Here is a 24,243-nt window from a genome sequence, read left to right as displayed (position 1 = left end):
TTAAATTAAGGTTTGTTGAAACTGGTTTTTAATTTAAAAACTATATCTATATATAGTTTTTTTTTTTTTTTTTTTTTGATTTGGTAATTGTTGGCGCATCGGCTTCTGTGGTCATATTGCACCTCCCAAGGTTTTTGCAGTACTTTTCAAAGCCCGAGGCGGGAATCGAACCCGCGACCTTTGGGTTGCCAGGTCTATATATAGTATTACAGTTTTTAAGTTAGCTATTTCATATTTTCTACTTCCATAACAACCTTTAAAGCATATAATTTTTTTTTTAATTCACTAAGGTGGAAAATTTTGCTCTTTCTCTGTTTTTTTTTATACTGTTTACTTGTTTTCCTAAAATATTTTTGCTGAACCTGCTCAATGTTTTTTTTTTTTATCTAAGGTAATCATATGGCATACAGGTTTGTGGTGGGAAATTACCATAGACTTGGTCTTGCCAGAGCTAAAAACTATTCCTCTTTCCACCATAGCTTCCTGCCACACATTCAGATTATGTTGAAGATTTTCCTGCAACTTGGCTATCAGAGCCACATTAATCTCAGAGAAAACAAGCTTGGAGATGGAAATAGGCCTCATCATCCAATTTCCCAACTGGAAGGTCTGGGTATGTGCCTTGGTCCTTGAATGATGTCATCTATGATGATAAAGAAGAGATACAGGGAGATAATGTCTCCTTGCCTCACACCCAATGTTGTCAAGAATTCTTCTGACTTTACATTGCCAGTACTCGCACAGTTGCAATATCACTTATAGTAACTCCTAATGGTAGCTACTTAGCTTCTGCTAACATTTTTCTTCTCTGGCACTCTCCATAGCTCACGCCATGGAACCTTGTCAAATGCCTTTTTAAGGACTAGGTAGCAAAGAAGAGTCATACCTAGTGGATTTCTCAATAATCTGCTGGAGCATAAAGATAAGATCTTGTGTTTTCCTTCCCTGTCTGAACCTGCATTGGGCCTCCTCAAGCTATCCCTGCACATCTTTCCTGAGCCTCGTTTCTAGTATTCAAAAATACACTTTCCCTAGTACATAAGCAAGGAAATTTCTAAACTTAATACCTTTTGAACTGCAAGTTACTTTACAAAATGAAATAATTAAGTATTTGAAGATATTTAAACACAATATACAGGTCGCTGTTGTTGCCTTCCATAAGTATTCATAAAATAAATAAATAGAAAAAAAAACTAAAAAGACTGTTACCATAACAGTCATGTCACAACAACAACAAATTCATAACACTTACATTCAGTGGTTATTTGCACTAGGCATATCAAAGTAAACTGTTTTTCATTTAAATGAAAAAACAGTTTACTTTTAAATGTCTAGTGAAATATCCACTGATTGATGAAATGCAGCCATATGATTCACTATGACCAATATGTAGCCGATTTATACACTGCAGAATTCTTTTATCCTACATTTGCCTCTCGCATCAATGCCTTGCTGGTTACCCATATACTTCACTATATGGTTATAAGGTTCACTATACGGTTTTATATATTTTACTATATGGCTACCCATATACTTCACCATCTCAGGTGTTATGCTGTCATGTCTGGCTGCCTTTCCAGCTTTCGTCTTTCATACAGCCGTATCAATCTACCCAGATTGATATTGTTATCCCCACCACCTGCTGGGCCTCTTACTGTTTTAAATATTTATTTATTCTCTTACTGTTTTAAATATTTATTAATAATATTGATGAAGACATCATCAATCAAGTTTATTGTCTAAATTTGCAGATAGTACAAGGGTTGAAAGGTAGTTAATGATTATAATCAAGGCAATTTGCACAACTGAAGTGCAATACTACTGCAACATGACTTTGAAAAATTAAGCAGTTGAGCTGAGAAATGGCAGTTGAGGTTTAAAGTTGATAATTGTTAAGATACTGCATATGAGCAGCAGTAATCCCATCATAATGTAGGTGCTACCACACTGAAAGTGGTGAAGAATGAAAGAGAATGAAAGGTAATTGTATAGTACAATATGAAGTTTTCTGGGCAGTGCTGACAGGTTGCTAGGACAGCTCATAGAGTTATGTCAATGATATACAGAAATTTTGCTGACAAGTACAAGGAAGCGATTACCCCATTGTATAAGGCAGTACTCGAGCAACAGCTTGAGTACTGCATACAGATCTGCAATCTTCATTTTAAGAAAGATGTGGATCTCCTGGAAGGGCACAGAGAAGAGCAACCAGATTAATCAAGGACACAAAAGAGTACTCTTACCATGAAAGACTTCAGTTGTGCAAATTGTTGCACTCTTAAATTGAAAATGTTCAGCTGCAGGATAGATGTGTAAAATGCTTTCATCCAGAGCAAATTGATTGTTGGAACAAACTACCATCTGGTAGGTAGGTTTGAATAAATTTGAGGAAGAATTAGACAAATTACTAGAGGGATGGACAGATGAGGTGTGTAGTTTTTTGTTTTTTTTTTTTTGCTAATGCTGTATAAGCTTGTTTCCTTACATCATTTGCTATACTAATACCAATAGTAGTTAAAGCAAAAATATTGTTTTAGGCATATTCATAAATGTGTAAGTGTATTTTAGCTTTAGCATGCCCATCTGTCCGTTCATTTGTAACAAGTTTTCTTCCACTGAATGGAGTGCAGGTATGTATGTTTGTGTCAGACGGCACCTGGGATTTCTCCCATCTCCGCTGAATAGAGAGTGCAGTGGAAGAAAAAAAATTTCTAAAACATTCAAATATAAAATTTCGTGGCAATAAAATTTCTATGAAATTTTATATTCTGCTGTTTTAGCCATTACAAAATTTCATTAAAATTGGAAATTAGAAGCTCAAAGAAAGTTTAAATATATATCTTGAGTTATACATTTCAAACATCTCATGTTATATTTAATGGATTTTCATTAAATATTATAATTCATCTATTTGGAATATTACATAAAAATAATTAAATTAATCTAATTACAAAAAATTAATTTAAGGAAAAAAATTTGCTTAGAGAAATTAATCTCCTAACTTATTCACTACATATATGGTATCCATATGTCAGTTTGCTGAAAAATAATTTTCAGTTTAATTCTTGAGTCAATTTCATATCCCCATTACTTTATTAATGTTAATATTACATTTACATGATATTATTTTACATTTAATTGAATTATTCAACTTTTTTTTTGATAATTTATTTCTTGTTAATTGCATCTTTTCTCAGTAATCAAATATTCGGTTTATCCTCTATATTACTAATAAAGGAAGTCAGGATATATATATATACAAAGGGTACTAGGAAATTTTTGCAATACAGCTTTGTTTATTTAATTTTTTCAAAGTAATTTCCTCTACATTCAATACACCTCTCCATCCTCCGAAACCTATCTTTAAACCAGTTCTGCCAAGTTTCACTAGGGAGTAAAGCACACTCGTTGTCCCAAGCCCGTAGAAGGTCCTCATCACTGGAAAACTGCCTCCCTTTTAGTTTCATTTTCACATGCGGGAACAGTGCAAAGTCGCAGGGAGCAAGGTCTGGACTGTAGGGAGGGTGCTTGAGAAGTTTCAGTCCTGTCGTGGTCAAATATTCGGTGCAGGCTTTGGCGCGGTGAGCTGGAGCATTTTCGTGATGGAGGTACCAGGTGTCCATTCTTGACTTTGGCCGCAGGTTCTTCATAGATCCAATGACTTTAGGCAGGCATTGTTCAGTATACCACTTAGCTGTGACTGTCTTCTGCGTGTCCAAAACGACACGTTCCACAATTCCACTCGATTTGGAAAATACAGCTATCATTTTCTTCTTTACAGATCGGGATTTTCTGACAATTACGGGTATGTCGTCATCATCAAAGACCCAAACTTTGTTTTGAGCCTTGGTCGGCAGATCGTAATAGTACAGCCAAGTCTCGTCACCTGTCACGATGTTGTTCACATACCGAGATTGTCCCTTATCAAACTTTTTTAACATCTCCCGGCACCAAGTCACACGTCGTGTCATCTGCTCTTCAGTCAGTTGATGTGGCACCCAGAGAGAACAAAGTTTCTTCACGTGCAAATGATCTTGCAGAATCTAACGAATTGCTGGTGCATTTAGGCCCAAAGTATCCTCTATCTGTTGGTAGGTCACTCGCCTGTTTTCGTCAAGCACTTTCCTCACAGCAGTAACGTTTTCCTCCGTAACTGACGTTCGTGGCCTTCCCGGCCTCTCCGAATCCTCCAGAGTGAAATTTCCCCTTTGGAATTCTCTATACCACCTGAATATCGTTGTACAATGTGGACAATCATCATCTAGTGCAAGAGTCATTTCTTCTAAGCACTGGTCTATGGTTAAACCACGCACAAAATTATACCGCAAAACTGTCCTTATCTCATTTCGTGACCACGATGCCATCGCAAGCACTTTACACTCTCACTACTAATGAATAACTGAGCCCATCGACTTGGCGCGGCGGCTACTATGCACGTATGAACATGTCTCAACATGCAGCAACAAGCAGCTTCCTGTGATTCATTGTTGCGTCATATTGCAAAACTTTCCTAGTACCCTTTGTATATATCCCGAGTATGTATTTTCAGTATAGCAATTGCTTTTAGAAATAATATTTCCTATTTATTTATCCAGATATATCTGAGTACCATTCACAATTTATGTGTTTATCCAGATATATAGCTGGATAAACATGTAAATGGTGAAACCTCACTTTAACAGGCTATGTGGAGGTCAGGCCTATCTGCTAAATCTGACTGTTAAATTTGGAGGAAATACACAATCACTAGCTGCTAGAATACTATGAAAAAATGTTTTACTTGTATTATGAAATAAGATTCATAAAATGTTTTAACTGTATTTTACTCCATTTATTGTGTGTAGTAGGGGAGCTTAATTTTGTTGTGTTGTATAGTGGCAAGTTTTGAATATAGTTTGTTCAAAGTCTCAACTGCCCTCTAGTATTTGCTGAAGATTTAGATGACTCTGTACTAATGTCGATATGTTTGGCAGACTCATGGAACATAGTGGTAAGGAAAATCATGGCTCCCTGGTACCCTGCTTTATTGTGAAAATATTTTAATTGATGGTAAATACCATGAGACTGAGGCAGTTACATCACTATGTACTGTACCGATGAAAAGCCTTATTCAGTAGGCATTGTCTATTATTTCCAAAGTCCAATAGAGTGAAAAAATAAATATATATTCATTTATTGCAAATACAGCAGGCCCATCACAGCACATAGCTAGGGGCAAATAATACGATACAAAGGAAATAAAGTAAAATAATCAAATACATAGCAGATTTCATATAAACATTAACAATGTATAGGAATTATATTTATGAATTAATAAAAAAAATTGCAGAACAGCACATTTGGCTTTCAGTCGCAATTACTGGGTTGAAGACAGGCTGCTGTTTTTATTTCTCTTCATTTGGTTGGAAATCTGACTCCTGTAGGCTTCAGAGTGGAGCAACCTTTTGCACTCAATGTTGTGATGATTTATGAGGTGAAGGAAGGTTTATTGTGTGTGTGTGTGTGTGTGTGTGTGTGTGTGTGTGTGTGTGTGTGTGGGTAGTATGAATATATAGTAATCTGCCTATGTCCCTCTGTCTGGAATACTCTTTGAACTTAAATAACTGAAATACTAAACAAGCTTTTTGCTTTTGTTTAGCAGTAAAATTGAGAAAAGGGAAAGAAAAAAAAACAGTTTACAGTAAAATTTTCCCAACCAATTATCAAAATTTGTTATTTTTTTAACAGTTATGTAATGGAACTGTTTAGAAAAATATTCTCCATGAGTGTGCTAGAATAATTGCAATTTTGTAATTTTGTTTTTGCAATAATTTAATTTTTTTTTTAAAAGACAATATATAGTTATACATGCTAAAATTGTCAAATTGCATTTTTAGTCATTTTTTAAATATAGTTTATTACCCAAGTCCATCCCACTAATACCTTAGCTAGCAGCAAAGGGAACTAAGGGAGAGGTTTTGTAATTACTTTGATATTAACTTGACTTCTTCTCTGAAACAGTTTTTAGCATTAGCAAGGGCACATGATGCAAGAAAGCAAGCTTATATAGCATCAGCCAAAAAAAAAAAAAAAAAAAAAAAAATCCCTTATTTCACCCATCCCCTCGCTCCAAATGTTTTTCAAGTTCTGCCTTGCATCTATTTAAGCTATCAACTTCTACAACGGCAGATGGAAGTGTGTTTCAGCAATCAACCACACACTGGCTAAAGGCAAATTTCCGCACATCTATGCTACAACCATCTTTCCTCAATTTGAATTTATGCCCTCTCAGGTGATTATTCTGAGCAAGAGGAAGAATCTCATCAGCATTGAGCATGCTCAAACCATTCAAGACTTTATACACCTCGATCAGATCACCTCGCAGGTGCCTAGTCTCCAGACACTGTAATTTACAAAACTTAAGCCTTTCTTCGTAAGAGCAACCCTTTGTTCTGTTCACTAATCTTGTTGCCCTTCTCTGTACTCGTTCCAGCAGCTCTACATCCTTCTTGAAATGAGGCCTGCAGACCTGTATACAGTACTCAAGGTGTGGCCTGACCATTGCCTTATACAAGGGGATAATCACCTCCTTATCCCTGCTAGAAAAATTCCTGTATATCATTGACAAGACACCATGAGCTACTCTTGCAGACTGTCTGCACTGCTCAGAAAATTTCATATCTGCCTGCACAATTACCCCCAGGTCCTTTTCATTCTCAACCACTGTCAGTATGGTACTTTCAGACTATATAGTCACCTCACCCTTTCAAGTGCCAAACCAACCAGATAACCTCCCAACTTTTAGTAGTACCATGTGGGAGAGTGATATTGATGTTACTCTTGCCACCAATTCAATAGCTTATAAAATCACAGACTGGTGTGTCCAGCCAGCCTGGACCACATCAGATCACAGAGCCATTTCCTTCAAACTAACCTAGCAATTACAAACAACCCAACACTTCCTGTTGGGGCGCCTCCGTAGCCAGGTGGGAAGGAGCACCAGTGTGTAGCACACGCTTCTTGATTAGACCGGGGTTCGAGCCCGTCACCACCAAATACGGAGGATGCGGAAAGGTCAGGGAATGACCACCGCACATTCCCGGAGCAATATGGCCTTAGTTGCTAATGCTCCTAAAAACCAAATAACAACAACAACTTCCTGTTGGATATCAAAAGGTATAACCTTAAAAAGGCAAACTGGCAGATTTTTGCAGTACATACAGCAGCTGAGCTGCAAAAGCAGGAAAATGAGTGGTCTAGATCAGACAACTGTAGCCCGGACGAGCAAACACTGACTATGACAAACATTTTAACAAAAACAGCAACCTTGTCTATCCCATGGAAAAAACCTAGGAAGCAGACCCTGGTGGTGCCCCAAACTGACTATACTCAGAAGTAGGGTACACCAGGCGAGGAGACATTTTCAAAGAGCCAGAACATTTTGGCCACAAAATGAGGTGGATGCACTGAGAGATTCTTATAGAACTCTCAGGAATCAGTACACAGCCCTTGGCACCGCTGTAGCCAGGTGGGCAGGAGCAGCAGTGTGTAGCATATGCTTCTTGATTAGACCGGGGTTCGAGCCCATGATCACCAAATACGGAGGATGCAGAAAGGTCAGAGAATGACCACCGCATATTTCCGGAGCAATATGGCCTTAGTTGCTAATGCTCCTAAAAAAAAAAAAAAACAAATAAAATAAAATACAGCCCTCATAAGAGACAAGAAAAAGGAATGCTGGAGGCACTTGGTGGGAACTACTGGAAACAATAACCCTTGGGGAGTTGTCTACAGAATAGTGACCAACAAGCTGCCAAGAGTATGATTTTCCTAGAAACTACTGTCAAACCAGATGGAACCCCAACCCTGTGTTTGGTGGATTCTGTAAATAATATCCTAGACAGTATCATTCAGACTGAAACTGGGAATCATTCCCCCACCCCAGCTAGACATTATAAAAGAAAACACTGAATATGACAGTGCCAATATTGAACATCTGTTTACTATACAAGACTTAGAAATAGCACTATCTAAAACTAAAACAATAAATGCCCAAGTTTTGACCTCTTAGAGGTTGATATTATCAAAAAATTAGCCGAAATAGCACCAGATAAATTAATAGCACTATATAATAATTGTATGACAGAAGGTATATTCCCAAAAATATGGAAAAAAACAGTGTTAAGGTTAATTCTCAAAAACCCTGAAAAACTCCCTGCTGATCCCAAATCATGTAGACCAATAGCCCTACTCCCTGTACTAGGGAAAATATATGAAAGACTAATATATATAGAAGATTAGCTCAATATTACACAGAAGCAGGTTTACATTCCAACAATCAGTACGGTTTTAAGCAGGGCAATTCTATGGAGGATGCCATGCACCACCTACTGACAACAGTTAAAAACACAGAGTAGAAATATATGCTGGCAATCTCCATTGACTTTGCTGGGGCATTTGACTCACTCTGGTGGCCTAGTGACCTCTAGGAGACTTCGCCAGGCAAATGCCCCACAAAACCTCTATAAGGTAATAAACAGCTGCCTTACAGACAGAAGTGTCACAGTACGCACAAAGTTCCAGGAATTGACATTCCCTGTGAATAAAGGCTGCCCGCAGGGTTCAATCCTTGGCCCTTTCTTCTGGAACATTGTTATGGACGAACTTCTGTCCTTGGATCTGGGCCCCGTGGAAAGCCTGGCCTTTGCAGACGATATGATTTTCCTTGTAAAAGGAAACACGCAAGTGTTTGTAGAGCAAAGATTATCTAGCATTAGTAGAGGCATTTGATGCAAGAAATGCTGCCCTCTTGCAGCTGCAGGAGTTGGCACAAATGCACATACTCAAAATATTGCCTGAAAAAACCAAACAAATACTTCTAAAAGATAATATGGACATAAGGAGACGTCCACAAATCAAAATTAACACAACCACTATAAAAATGGTAACAGAACTAAAATATCTTGGAGTGGTCTTTGATTCAAAATTAACTTTTTACCCCCATTTGATTTACTTGGTGAAGAAAGTGAGAAATTATGCAGGTATGATTGCCAGGATCAGTCGAGCAGACTGGGGACTCAAAAGAAAGACCCTCGCAATCATATACTGTGCAATGTTCCTACCTGTTATCACCTTATGGAGCCGGTGCGTGGTTCACCCGCTCGGCCATAGTAAGAAATAGGAATAAATTAGAATCGATACAAGGGACAATACTACTCACTATTACCAGAGCATGTCACACAGTAAGGGACACCTGCACTACAGTTGGTGGCCTGGAGCTCTCCCACTTTACCTGGAAGTAGCCAAAAGAGGCTTATATTATAGATTTAAAAAGGGCATACCCACAGAATTTCTGGGGATAGCCCTTGATACAACTAACACATTCAATGATGAAAGTAAAAGAATAGCCACAAAGCTCCATGAGCTATGGCAAACAAAGTGGGAGCAGGAAACCAGAGGCCTGGTTACCAAACGGTTTCTGCCACGGGTGTCAATGGTTAGCCCAAAGCCACCTATGTGGTGTGTCCCTGGACTTTTTACAACATTTATATTGATAGGTCACGGCTCCCTAAAGGCAAAACTAACCTCCTGAGGTGCTGATTGATGACCTAAACTGCACCTGTGGTGAAAGTGAAGACTGGGCACACATTCTATATGAATGTATAATATATGACATCCCCAGAACTGAGCTAATAGCACAGATTGGCCCCCTTCCCAGGGGAGAAGAATATCTGTTCATCATAGAAGAGGAAAATTATAAAGCTTTTACATCTTTCACACAGAAAGTATTTGAAATGCACAGAACAATCCAAAGAATGGCAATTCAGCCCCCCAGCAATTAAACAATAATCAATAGTTAAAATTGCCCAAGTTTCCCACCACGCCCAGATGATGACTTAAAAACTGTCAGGATAGCAGTATTCTGTGCCCTGACAGAAACCTGACATGACAAAACTCCCCAGAACTACCCTGCCATGTGTAGGAACCTGGGCCACACACCAAATAAGTAACCATGTAGGGGAGGGAGATGTACAGGCAGCCAGGGAAGCAGATTAGCTGAAAAATATCAGTAAGCTAGTAGCAAAGGGATGCAATGTAGAATGAAAGATAGAATGAATAGGCTGGGCACTGAGTGAACTAGGAATTATGGTAAAAGGGAATAAATGGTAGTTTTGGTGAAAGAAAGAGTGATCTACCATGAGGGAAAGAGAGAGTGAATGGGAATGAGTGGAAGAGCAAATATAATTGGCCGAAAGAATACAAAGTTAAAAATAACTTACATTACTTTATATATACTATACTAACAAACATTTACTAACCACATAAACAATATCACTGCATTCTCCCCTGGCCTGCAAAAAAAAAAAAAAAAAAAAAACTTGCGGCTAAGCCTGCACTACAACTGAAGAATAACAGTAAGTTGAGGTGCCCAGAGAGTGCAGTGCAGAAAGTAAGAGTCGAATAAATGAGATGAGAGCTAGAACAATGAATAAAAGTGTAAGCATGTGAGAAAAAGAACACAAACCATAAATGATACAGTTAAGTACACTAACCCTAGTTTTAATTGGTATATAAATTTACACTACACATCATTGCATCTCCTCCTGAAAAAAAAAAAAAAAAAAAAAAAATATATATATATACTATCATTGAATTATATTAAATAAAGTTAAATTATAATAAAATGAATAAATAATTAAGCATTCATTAGAGGCAGCGACATGCAATTCCTCCATATGAAGCTGAAATACATCCATTATTTTAAATTAAATAAAACATAAGCCAGTAGTATGGCAAAAACTGTAGAGCGAAAATTAACATAAAATTAACATAAAAATAACCCAAATAAACAATCGAACGAAAAGAAAGAATAGATATAAATAGTAGCCCAGAAACCCTAATATAATTTCGATCTTTAAATCCAATTAACAAAAACTATACAAATTTTAGGATAATGCCAATTAGTTATTAATTTAGCGGTACCCTCCCGAGAGGTACCAGTTCCGAAAGACGTGAAATATTACCCAAAGAGGGTTTAAAGGAACTACCAAACGATAACAAAATCAAAATAAACTAAAATAAAATAGAATAGACTGACCATCATGCCCCATATCGACAGAGGACCACGAGGCCAATAATGGTCATGGAATCGCTGCATTTCAATCGTCATACAAAACATCGCAAAGGCGGAAATATCGAAGAACCAAACCACCCTTCCATTCTCTGATAGATCAACCAATGCAGAGGATTTGCATGGCGGTGGTCCTTATGCAGCGAAAATATTTTCGCTGCATAAGGACCACCATATAATTCAATGATAGTATATATAATTCAATGATAGTATATATTTCGGCTTCATATGGAGGAATTGCAAGTTGCTGCCTCTAATGAATGCTTAATTATTTTAATTTTTTATTATAATTTAATTTTCGTCAACATTTAATATAATTCAATAGTAATGGGTCGATATGCTAATTTAGCAACGCCTGTGCCACCATCTATTTTCTTTTTTTCTTCAATATAAGCTGATTCAGCTTACAGTATGTCAGTAGTGTGGCTCTGCTTTAGAGTGCTGTCTGTTCTATAGTTTATTTTCGCTGCATAAGGACCACCGCCATGCAAATCCTCTGCATTGGTTGATCTATCGGAGAATGGAAGGGTGGTTTGGTTCTTCGATATTTCCGCCTTTGCGATGTTTTGTATGACGATTGAAATGCAGCGATTCCATGACCATTATTGGCCTCGTGGTCCTCTGTCGATATGGGGCATGATGGTCAGTCTATTCTATTTTATTTTAGTTTATTTTGATTTTGTTATCGTTTGATAGTTCCTTTAACCCTCTTTGGGTGATATTTCACGTCTTTCGGAACTGGTACCTCTCGGGGGGGTACTGCTAAATTAATAACTAATTAGCATTATCCTAAAATTTGTATAGTTTTTGTTAATTGGATTTAAAGATCGAAATTATATTAGGGTTTCTGGGCTACTATTTATATCTATTCTTTCTTTTCGTTCGATTGTTTATTTGGGTTATTTTTATGTTAATTTTATGTTAATTTTAGCTCTACAGTTTTTGCCATACTACTGGCTTATGTTTTATTTTATTTAATTTAAAATAATGGATATATATATATAATATATATATATATATATATAATATATATATATATATATAAAACTTGGAAAAAAAAATTATAAAATAAGAAAAAAGTTAATAAAAAAAAAGAATGCAAGTAGAGTGAGAATGCAGATTATGAATGAAGTAAATGTGTGTCTCTCCCACCCCTTCGCCTGGTGGGTTCCCCACTGCCAGCTAACATATCCCACCCCCAGAGCAGGATGGGCAGCTTGACCTTCATACCGGTTTCAACACTGCTTGGACATGATAGTGACAAAAACATTCTGCGGCTTTGCTGCCTTTAAAACCTCATCCCCAGGCAGGGGAGGGAGGAGACAGGTCTCTGTCTCCTCTCCTCCCTGCCTACCCCTCCATACTTTGCCTGGTGTGGCTCGTCTCCACTGACCTCTCTGGGCATACCTATTCTATTCTCCCTATTCTTCAATCTGTTTCCCCCCCCCAGTCTTCAGTCTCCCCCCTCTCACACTAAACTGACCGAGTACACTCCTTAACAGTGCCACCAAATTCTAATCAATGTCTAAATTCTACCTGTTTCATGTAAATCTCTAAGACAACTAACAGTATTATCTTTCATCTAGCGTATAGCCTCACACGTCTAAATTTAATAACATCAAAATTTTGCCCGACCTATTAGGCCCTTAACACCTCTTTAGTGTTCAACACCAACCAGCGATTTCCTAACAGCAATCTCATTAAGCATTAATGTCAAATGCATAAATTTTTTTTTTTTTTTTTAGGTCCTAGCCACTGAAATCCCAGGAAACTAGGTGGCAGGATCTGCCAGAGCAATTTGTTGTGATACTGGATACACCTGGCTAGCCTCCACGTGGTGAGGTATGGGCAATGGTGTGTCTGGCGGCCAATAAGCCGGACAAACAATGGGCACAACATATCACACTGCACAACTGCACAGACATGGCCCACACACTTTCAAGTATCTGGCTGGACAATGTACTGTCCTCGATACAGCAAAACACACGCAGAGATGGGAGAAATCCCAGGTGCCGTCTGACACGAACATACCTTATACGTTGTCAGTGTGGTACCACAGAGTTGATAAGTTACTCTGGGATTACTGCTTCCCATATGTAGTACTTTACATTTGTCAATGTTAAACTTCATTTTCCACCTCTCAGCCCATCTGCTCAACTTTTCTAGATCCTGTTGCAGCAGTGTACTGTCATTAGTGTCATTAACAACCCTGCCAATCATCGTATCGTCTGCAAACTTGGACATTAAGCCTGATATACCATCATCAGTATCATTTATAAATACAGAAAAAACAACAATGGACCCAACACTGAACCATGAGGGACTCCACTAATAACATTAGTCCACGAAGAGCAGTGTCCATTGATTACCACTCTCTGTCTTCTCCCACTCAACCATCCCTTTATTCATAGCAGCAATTTGCCCTCCAATGCCACACTGCTCCAATTTGTGCAGCAATCTTCCATGTGCAACAGTATCAAAGGCCTTTCTAAGATCAAAATATATGATATCAAAGTTATTCTTTGCATCCAGTTCCTTTGTGACTACATCATAGTATCCAATCAAATTAATCAGACAAGACTTCCCCTTAACAAACCCATGCTGTGTCCGAGCTATAACTGAAGTCTTGTCTAGATGATCTTGCAATGCTTCTTTAACCAATGCCTCCATTAATTTCCCTGGAACAGAAGTTAAACTAACAAGTCTGTAATTACGTATGCCTCCCTTTGATCCTCCTTTGTGGGTTGGGGGTATTAGTATTTTTAGTATTTAGTATTAGTAACGGCCGCATGATGCAAGAAAGCCTATGGCTTATGCTGCACCAGCCAAAAAAAAAAAAAAAAAAAATCCGAACAAAACAATGATAAAAACAATAAAAAATAATAATAATTAATAAAAAAAAAAAAAAAAAAAAAGTATGGAAATTAAACCTATCATCCTATGCGCTTCCTTTACCCGAAAGTACTATCCAGATGACCTTTGAATTTCCCCAAACTGTCGGCCTCTACCACCCATGAAGGCAACTTATTCCAGTAATTTATAACTCGCTGGCTAAAATAAAACTTCCTGCAGTCCAATCTAAACATTTCCCCCCGTAACTTGAATTTATGTCCCCTAGTTCTAGCATCATTTATAATCTTGAAAATTTTGTCCTCATTCATTTTACTGATGCCTCTCAGAGCCTTAAACACCTCAATCAAATCTCCTCTAGGGTGTCTAGTTTCCAAACTCTGCAACCCACATATTCGAAGTCTTTCTTCATAAGTATGCCCTTTTGCCGATCTCACCAGGCGAGTTACCCTTCTTTGCACCCTTTCAAGAAGCTCGATGTCTTTCTTTAGGTGCGGTCTCCATACATGAATGAACACAGTATTCCAGGTGTGGTCTAACATAAGCCTTATAAAATGGGATTATCACGTCCCTATCTCTACTTGCAAAAGTTCGATAGATCATTGATAGGACACCATGGGCCTTCCTTGCAACCTGTTTACAATGCTCAGAGAATTTCATGTCTGACCGTATCGTAACACCCAAGTCCCTTTCCTCCAGTACTGGGTTTAGTTGAACTCCACCAAGTGATTAAGTTTTTTTGGGATTACTGTTTCCCAGGTGTAATACCTTACACTTTGTTGGATTAAAGCACAGCTGCCATTTTTCTGATCATTCCTGAAGTCTATCTAGGTCTCTCTGAAGAAGCTCAGCTTTACAGTGATCATTAACTACTCTACCAATTTTAACATCATCTGCAAATTTAGACATCACGCCCTCTATCCCTTCTATGTCTATGAAAATTAAAAACAACAGTGGTCCTAATACTGATTCTTGGGGAACCCCACTTCTTACATCAACCCAATCTGAGGAATAGCCATTTATCACAACCCTCTGCCTCCTGCCCTGAAGCCATCCTTCTATCCATCTAAGGATTTTCACAGTGATTCCAACCTGTTCCAGCTTATAAAGCAACCGCTCATGTGGGACTGAGTCAAAAGCTTTGCTGAAATCTAAATAAACAATGTCGAAATTATTCCCTAAATCCAGCTCATGAGTGACCCTTTTGAAATAGCGAACCAGATTTGTTAAACATGATTTTCCCTTTACAAAACCATGCTGAGTATCCTTGAGAATTTCAATTCGATCCAAATGATCCTGAATTCCACCCTTGATCATTGCCTCCATGATTTTCCCACTACTGAAGTCAGACTGACAGGTCGATAATTTCCAACTTCACTTTTAGAGCCTTTTAGTGTTTTGGAAAAGTATTGGAGAAATATTCACCATGAGTACACTTGTATATTATGTAAATGGTATTTTCATAAATCTGTATATAAGACAAGAAGGTTACATGCATTTAGAATTATTTACATTTGCCTTAGTGTACAGTTATGAGGTAGTATTAAAATGAAGGTGTTTCAAAATATCTGGAAATAAAAAATTATGTGAACATTAATAAAAAATTGTTTCATGTTAGGAAAGCAGTTGCTACCTACTTGCAGAAGTATATGAAGTTTACTTATCATCCTAATGTCAACTATTAGTTACTTAAAAAACTTAAGCTGCCACTTAAAATGAAATTTCATATTTTTTTGGGGTCTTTATAATAATTGTTTGATATAATATGTATTGTCCCTTATTCCTTCCAGTTCTGATTCTAATTCACTTTTCATTTTCTAACACATCAAGTTTCTTCAACAGAAACACCACCACCAGGCTACATGAGTGAAGACGGAGACAACCAAGAACAAAATGGAACAGATAACATGAGTAAGTTACCAGTTTTCTACTTAGATTAAGTATTAAATATTGATGAGCACAGAGTTATTATTGTAAAAAACAAAGCCTATGTTTGCTATTTCAGAAATAGAAAGAGTAAGTCTCAGTTACTGTTTTTTTTTTTTTTTTTTTTTTTTTTTTTTAAATGCCCTTTTATATGTAATTAGTCACATTAGGCTTGCTTATAAACAACATATGCAAGGGCTGTCATGTACATCAGATTTATATTATCTGAACTGTTACTGTGGTAAAGAACTTCAACTTCCTGAAATGCATACTGGCATATTAATGGAAGCTGGAACCCCATATGCCTATAGTAGAAAGTTTGAATATACTTAAAAATATGGCCGGAAGAAACTCTTATTTAGCTTAAATCTCTTGTTTATACTGCTGTACCATTAATATATGGATGCTTCTCTGTTGATGGCTTCCTGCCCAAGCACCAATGAGACACAATTATAATTGTGCTCATGGGAGAAAATGAGTAGCAAACATGCTAAAGAAATATAATGTATGTAGTAAAATTTCAGTATATCTTTCAATGAGAGAGAGAGAGAGAGAGAGAGAGAGAGAGAGAGAGAGAGAGAGAGAGAGAGAGAGAGAGAGAGAGAGAGAGAGAGAGAGATGATTTTGGTATTTTTGGGATCAGCAGATTAGCTTCCTTTAGAATCAACAACTTTTGCTCCAGAGGTATGTTTTTTTTTTTGTTTTTTTTTTTTGTTGTTGTTGCCTAGTGTTGAAGATTAGAATTTAAGGAATTGTGGTGGATATTTGAGAAGTTGAGGTGATTTGTAAACACCTCACAAGGTCTCTGTAATAAATGCCCCTGCAACTGTCTAGCCTATCTGAAGATAATCCACTAGCAACACTTCATCAGCATTCCAAAAAACCCATTGCTATAACCTTGGCAGCAAAGGGAATCAGCTTGGCTTTCTTTGGAAGGGGGAGAAGAGCTGTTTCCACTATTTGGACTGCTCCTTTGTCTCTGGATGAAAGTGATGGACCCACATCTCATCCATGGTCACAAACCTTGCAAGAAAAAGCAATGCAATTGTTCACTTGACAACTCTTGTGTGTTTTTGATCTGTTGTCAACAACTTTGTGACCCATTTTCATAGCAAAAACCTCTTGTTATTATGTGGTACACATGTTCAGATGAGATGCCTAAGTACTGATCTGTCACTCATTGACCATTTTTCACTAGATTATGCACACCGTCAACAACTTCTGGAGTGATGGGTGTTGCAGATCTTGCACAGCATAGGTCATCTTCTAGGCTCTCCTCCTCTCTTGTTTAAATTCTGCTGTCCACTTTTTAACCATTGAATAGGAAGGGACATCCCCCCCCCAGTGTTGTAACTTGATCCTCCTGAATTGCCTTTAGCATTATTCCCTTTTTTCCCCAAATATTTAACTGCATGGTGACTGATTTTTGTCCATCTCTCCTTATTCACATAACTTTGTTGACTTCAGGAAAAAAAGACTATTGAAACTGTATGAAACTTGGTGTGTTACTATATGAAATGATATATGTTAAGTACAGAATTTAACACTGTTATTTTGCTTAAAGTGAATGGCTTTCTTGGTGACATTAAGAGTGAAAATTATTTTGAACTAGTTGACAAAATGATTGAAAATTATGGAATAATGGGATTTGTAAAATAATAAGAGGAGTTTACCTCAATATACTCTGTCTCTACCACTCTCTGGCAGAGACAGAATAATGGGATGCAGAATGTCAATCAATCTAAGTTACTTGCACTCTTACCCAGATTTTTTAAGACCAAATCTGGGAGATCTGAACTGAAAAGCATGAAGAGAGAGATTCCACTAGAACATGTCAATAGAGAAGAGGTATCAAGGGAGAATTCAATGAAGCTATAAAAGATGACTGCATCTATTTCATTGTTCAGGATGATCATAGATCACAAAAGACAAAAGATGTTCAAATGTGCATTGCTTATTTTTATTAACCTGAGGAGGGTTTCTGTTTTTAATTTGTGATTTTTTTTTCTTGTTAATTTGTTCAAAGATTACTCTATTCTCTACAGAATTTAAGCATTGCTAATAAATCTGCTATAGCATTATGGCATATATACTTTTCTTTCATTTCTGAGCAACCATTCATTCATGCTGTGCAAAACCAAGTACCAAAAACCAAGTTCATATTCATAATAAACACCAAGAAATACAGATAAACAGAAACTTTTTAAAAAATTGCTACAGTGTTATAAGCAATGATACATTGTGGCTGATGCACCAAAAAAGTCTCTAGCGAATAACTAGTCAATTATAAGCAGTACTCTTACTTCAATCATTACCATTAATTTTATTTTCAACCTACCTCATGCCTGTTTCATTCAGAATGTTACCTGTATCATAAAATTCTTTTTATTGTGTTTTTTAAAAAAAAAATTTTTTTTTTTATGAAATTGGGCGAAGATGGTTTCTAATAATAAATCATTGATATACAGATAAATTAATTTTAACACACTGGTAATGTTAAAGGCAAAAAAACACAGATGATAGGAAGAAGGTGGTGCATGCTCTGAAAAGAATTGAACATGCTACAGATTTCTTAGTCTTTGAATGAGTATTTGCTATATGTTGAATGTTGCATGTATCAACACTTTTTCTTACCAACAATTCTAGCCTTCCCATCTTATTAGCTATCGCATCACATCATTGAACATACACAAAACTGTCAGTTAAATTTAAAAAAAAAAAAAGTGTTTATTATAAATAAACACATTATTTCTGTTGTTCTTTATCTAAAGGACAGAGTAATTTAGGATCAGTATTAAATCTAAATCCCCAACATTCCTGTGCATGTGATAACAAATTTGTATGAGGTAATTAAAGACCATGTATTTGCAAGTTGATAATCAATTTTAACTTCATCTAGATGTAATTCCAGTTTATTGAAGTTAATATTTGTTTTCAACTTTGTATTTTAATGTTCATTCTTAATGTGTTTTCACTGTTTCATAGTGAATAGTTAGTATATACACTAGAATCTGTTCTCTTTAGTATGAATTTTTCAGTGTAGTTTATTAATTTAAGTCTGTCAAACAATTTGTCATTTTGTTTGACTGCTAAGTTCTGTTGAGAGAATGAGTTTTGTTTTGACTGACTTTTGTTGCTGTTTTACAGCACAGTAAAGGAAATTGTTATTAATAGTAATGATTACTTTTTCTATTTTTGATATACATATTATTATTAGTTATAAGTTGCATTGATATATTGAATTAAGTATGCATAAATGGATGTGAAAATTACACTAAGTGCCAGTAACTAGAAGGGTGAGGAAAGTAGGAAAAGAAATGTAGTAGATTTGTGGAAGGTGAAATAATGTTAATATCCTAGAGGTTATGAGGAATTAAGAAAATTATGAGCTGAATTGCCAAGCAAATATAAAGTGGGGGAACTGTAAAGTAAAATTAGTACATCAAAATACTAATAAAATGAAAATGGTAAAGCTGTCATCTGATATGGGGGGAACATTTTTAGTAAATGGTCTAATATAAGTAATGCAAAAATGCTTGATCTGATGTCAGCTGAAATAAATATTGATGCATGATCAGGTATTTCATTTTTTTTCTTTTACCAACGCTAATTATAAATTATCTCCATGCACTTATATTCTAAATACAACTATAGAGGTCACTATTTTCCCGCTATTTTGAATTTCTTCACAGCTTACTATTAAGTCCGCTTCGCTGCTGTAAATTGCTTTATCATATAGATATATTGCTCATTTGGTTGAAGCCTGCATGCATTCATCTACTCTACTGAATTTGTTCTTTTTATCTCCCCACCTTTATTTTTCCTGCCAGCTAATTTCGCTTCGCATTTCTTGGAATACTCCAGGTATCGTACACTTTCACTGTCTTATCATACTTTCAGTTTTGTTTTAGATTCGTTTCTTGGCATGTTTCGACACACATTTTTCCTTTCAATACAAGCATTTGGTATTAGCTCCCTTTTATACTAACGCTTACAAATACCAGAGCCCTTACTATATAAGGTTGGGCTTCACAACCCCAGCAAGCTTAGTGTTATTTAATAACTTTTTGTATGCTGTTTATCTTTCTGCTGTCTAATTCTAAAGTCCTTCCCATTCGTTAAACTATTAGTGTAATACCACGGTGACATGAACGTTCCTACTAGCCTACTTCTATTGCTATTTTTCATCTTTATTTAAAATACTCCTTTTTCCCTTCCCCATCCTCAATTTAATACCTCACCCTTATACCATTTGCTTGTTCTAAATCTATTTTTAAAATACATTGATTTCCTATTTATACAAACTTAAATCCTACACTAAATTCTACATATTTATATTAAACATTGATATTAACCATTTTTATCCCAACTCGATACTTATTTTTACCTAAATAAATTACACTGCATTGGGGGACTGCCTTGTCCATACTGTATTAGAAAGTGCTAATTTCATTTTCATTCCTTTTTTTGCCTTTCACTTTTCTTCTACTACTATGGACAAGTATAGAAATGCAGTTCCTGATACATGGTCAGGTGTAGTCCCCTGTTGAAATACCTGATCATATATCAATATTTATTTCAGCTGACATCAGATCAAGCATTTTTGCATTATGTATATTAGACCATTTACTAAACATGTTTCTCCCCCATATCTGATTACAGCTTTACCATTTTCATTTTATTTTTATTTTATTTGCATTTTATTAGTATTTTGATGTACTAATTTTATTTTACAGTTCTCCCACTTTATATTGGCTTGGCAATTCAGCCCATAATTTTCTTAATTCCTCATAACCTCTAGGATATTAACATTCTTTCACCTTTCATTAATCTACTACACTTCTACTTTCCTCATCCTTCTAGTTACTGGCACTTCGTGTAACTTTCACATCTCTTTATGTATACTTAATTCAATATATTAATACAACTGATATATATGCTGTTGCATCCTTTAATGCTGCTTTGCACTTTTAGGTGCATCTGTTATACCTGATTTATTAATCTTGCATTCATTGAAACCATTTAATCAACTGTATACCTCTTTTCATATGTAACTCTTTAAACATTACCTTTAAGGGGTTACATTGAATACCCATTTATTATTACTTGCATATATATATTTTTTTATTTTATTTTTATTTTTATTTCAGACACAACCATCCTCTCATCTCCTAGTTCACCATTAGGTATGAAACTGAAGTAAATGTACTTTGTGCTTTTAAATGTAATAAGTTATAACCCATTTTTATAAGTGATGTACTTTTAATACTTTGTTTATGTACCACAAAGAGGTATGTGAATAATTTCATACTTCTCTAAATATAAAATAATGAATTTAAAACTTGGAATATTCACAATGTGAGTATTCTGAGTTTAAAATTAACTTCAATTTCATTCTTAAAACAGAAACCACAGTTTTAATAATGAAATTAAGTTATCTTGAAAGTGTAGTTATACTCTAAAACTAAATTTTTCAGGATTTGATTTTTAAGCAGCCCAATACAAATTTATTGGATTCTGTCATTCATAGAAATATATAGTATTTAAATATTGATATGACAGTAGGTGCAATTTCTTTATTACAATAATAGTATTACATTATACCATAATACATGTAATTAAAAATTTAAAAAGTGTAATTGACATTGACAGTAAATCAAATTACAGACAAATATAACATAAATATCACAATTTATACAGATGGCATTAACAACTTATCATAATTTTAAGAAAAATAATGTTAAGTAAATCTAAATAGAAAGTTACAGTGATATTAAAATTGTTCAAGTATAATGTCTATAAGACATAAATTTAATATTTCTAAAAAAAATTCATTAATTTGAATTCATTAATTAAAAATTCATTAACAAATTAAATATAAAAATAGCAAAATGCTTAAAGTGCGGTACTCACCTTGAATATAATCTGCAATAGTTTTATGAAAAGACTGATGGCTATATATTTAGCCATCAGTCTTTTCATAAAACTATTGCAGATTATATTCAAGGTGAGTACTGCACTTTAAGCATTTCGCTATTTTTATATTTAGTCTATTATCACGGTACTATAAGAATTCTATAACTTTATACTTAAAAAAATTAATTCATTTGTGATGGCATGAAGTCCTAACATGAGCATGAGGCAGAAAATCATACCATCTTAAAATGCTTAGTGTGGCAGTTATGAATGCTTACTGAATATTTTTACTCAGTTTTTATCACTTTGATTTTAAAGACCATAGTTAGTTTTTTTTTTATTCTTTAATTTTGTAATCTAAAATGCTCAAAAATGTTGGGTTTTTTTTTTTTTTTTATGGGTCACCCTTCAGAAGCTTGTGACACTAACAGATTTAAATTTTTATGAATGAAATTTTTTATTCACATTAATATTATTACTATAAAAAATTGTCACTTTCATAATTGTTAGAGTTAATTTTTAAAACACTATTTTTATTACTTTAAAACGCTATTTTTATTACTTTCCAATTGCTTTAATCACTCTCCTAAAATTATGAATTTCAAATTAAATAAGCAACTTACCAACTAACAGTCTTCTCTTACAGAAATCAAAAGGAAACTTTGCCAGGAAATGCCATCATTTTCAGATCACCACAAATTTTCTGGAAGTATTTACCATATTCAGTATTTTTAAAAAGCAACTGCATATTTTTATAGCATTCTTTCACATGAATAGCATATGACCTTTATCTGAAATCTTGCATCCTAAGTATAATACACATGCCTTCTTAATTTAATCCATAGAGTAATCACTTTTTTGATGTTAAGAGAATATGCAGTATGGTTGTTTCTAGTGAATTAATTAAATTCAACATTAATTAAATCACATGCTTTGTTTAACTGGTAACCAGTGTTACAAGTGTACAGGTTAAACAAATCATGTTTAATCTGTAACACTGATTAAACAAAAACTTTCTTTACCTCACATGTGTACTCACTTAGTGGCACAAAAAGTTACTGCATTTATAGCCTTAAAAATTGGCAAGAAATAATTCAGAATTCTTTACATTTTTGGTTCCACCTTTATTTTCACTCCATTATGAAAACAACTTAAAAAAGTTCATTTTTTTTATATTAAGAACATACATTTAAATTAAACACTCTCCATCACTTCAGTAATATTTTTTATCCTCTTTATTTTAACTCCCTTATTAATTTTGACAGTGAGAAAAATAGCACTGAAAAACCTCAGAGCTTCACCAATTGGACACTAACCAGACATCTTCCATGATGTGAAGCAAGAGAACCTAAGAACTGGATTTGTTGATATGAACATGTACCTCAATAATTGAATGCACGAAATGCATGCCAGTTTTAAATTCATTTTTTTCAGTACATGCATATAATTATCAAGAATAGGCTTAACTTGGTCCTGCATTTTCACTTTTTGTGTTATAACAAACAAAGATTTTTGGAATTTTTATTGGAAAAATTAAAGAAAGCACTTTCTTGTTGAAAGTTTCATCTGTGTGGACTGAGCAGATGAAAAATGCAGTATCACTGAAGGTTGTGCAGTCTCCAAGACCCACCCCCATGTGTCCAGATCAGGGTTAAGTGAATTTTATTGTGCAAAAAAAAAAAAAAAAAAGTATTTATGTAGAGCAGGGTTCCCAAACTTTTAGAGAAGCAGGCCACATATGAATTTTTGGAATATTTGGCAGGCCAGAGTATTTCTTAATTACTGAAAACTACATTCTCTGCATAACATTAAAGTTATGCAGAGAAACAAATTTTATACCTACCTATATCTACAGATTCAAAAATAAATCGATGGATAGGTAATATAAAATATAAGTTTGTTTATATCAAATTTTAATTATTACTTATTTATTATACTAATCACAAAAGTACAATCAGCAATACAACAAAAATTATAATTAATGCAATGAATGTGGTTATAGAGTGCAACTAAGTTTCTTAATATCGGGTTTTAAAGTACTAGTTCCAATTCTTAAAAGTCATGTAAATGCGGGTCAGTTAGATGCGATTGTATTTTTGATTTTACATATTTCATTTTTGAAAAGGTCTGCTCACACACACACACACACATATATATATATATATATATATATATATATATATATATATATATATATATACACACACTTCCGAAAATTGGTGTAACCTTTCTTGCAAAATTTTTAATTTTTGGATAATCTGACTCGGATAATGTTGAATAAAATTGAATTAGATTTTCATTTTTAAATATTGTATTCAGTGCATCCTTAGATTGAAAACCTACCAACTCTAATTGTAAATTCTCATCCACGTCGTTGACAGAAACGTCAAATGGATTCTGAAAAAGTTCAAACACCTTTGAATTATTTTTAAAATCAAAAA

At 35.0% G+C, this 24,243-nt stretch overlaps 1 protein-coding gene across 2 annotated transcripts in view; it reads left to right on the top strand.

Moving 5' to 3' along the window:
• The window catches only part of LOC150075180 (SMAD family member 3-like), a 160,748-nt gene that overhangs the window by 102,904 nt on the left and 33,601 nt on the right, over positions 1–24,243 (top strand). For both annotated transcript variants that reach the window (XM_090388892.1, XM_090388893.1), the window contains 2 exons: positions 15,803–15,871; positions 21,037–21,072. In XM_090388892.1, the coding sequence (XP_090245018.1) occupies positions 15,803–15,871; positions 21,037–21,072 (105 nt within the window). The remainder of the gene's footprint in view (positions 1–15,802; positions 15,872–21,036; positions 21,073–24,243) is intronic.

The sequence above is a fragment of the Mastigoproctus giganteus genome, chromosome 14 (genome assembly GCF_048544385.1).
Source record: "Mastigoproctus giganteus isolate SK-2022 chromosome 14, ASM4854438v1, whole genome shotgun sequence".
Lineage (NCBI taxonomy): Eukaryota > Metazoa > Arthropoda > Arachnida > Uropygi > Thelyphonidae > Mastigoproctus > Mastigoproctus giganteus.
The sequence above is the reverse complement of the archived record's forward strand: the minus strand, read 5'-3'. Positions and strand labels throughout refer to the sequence as shown.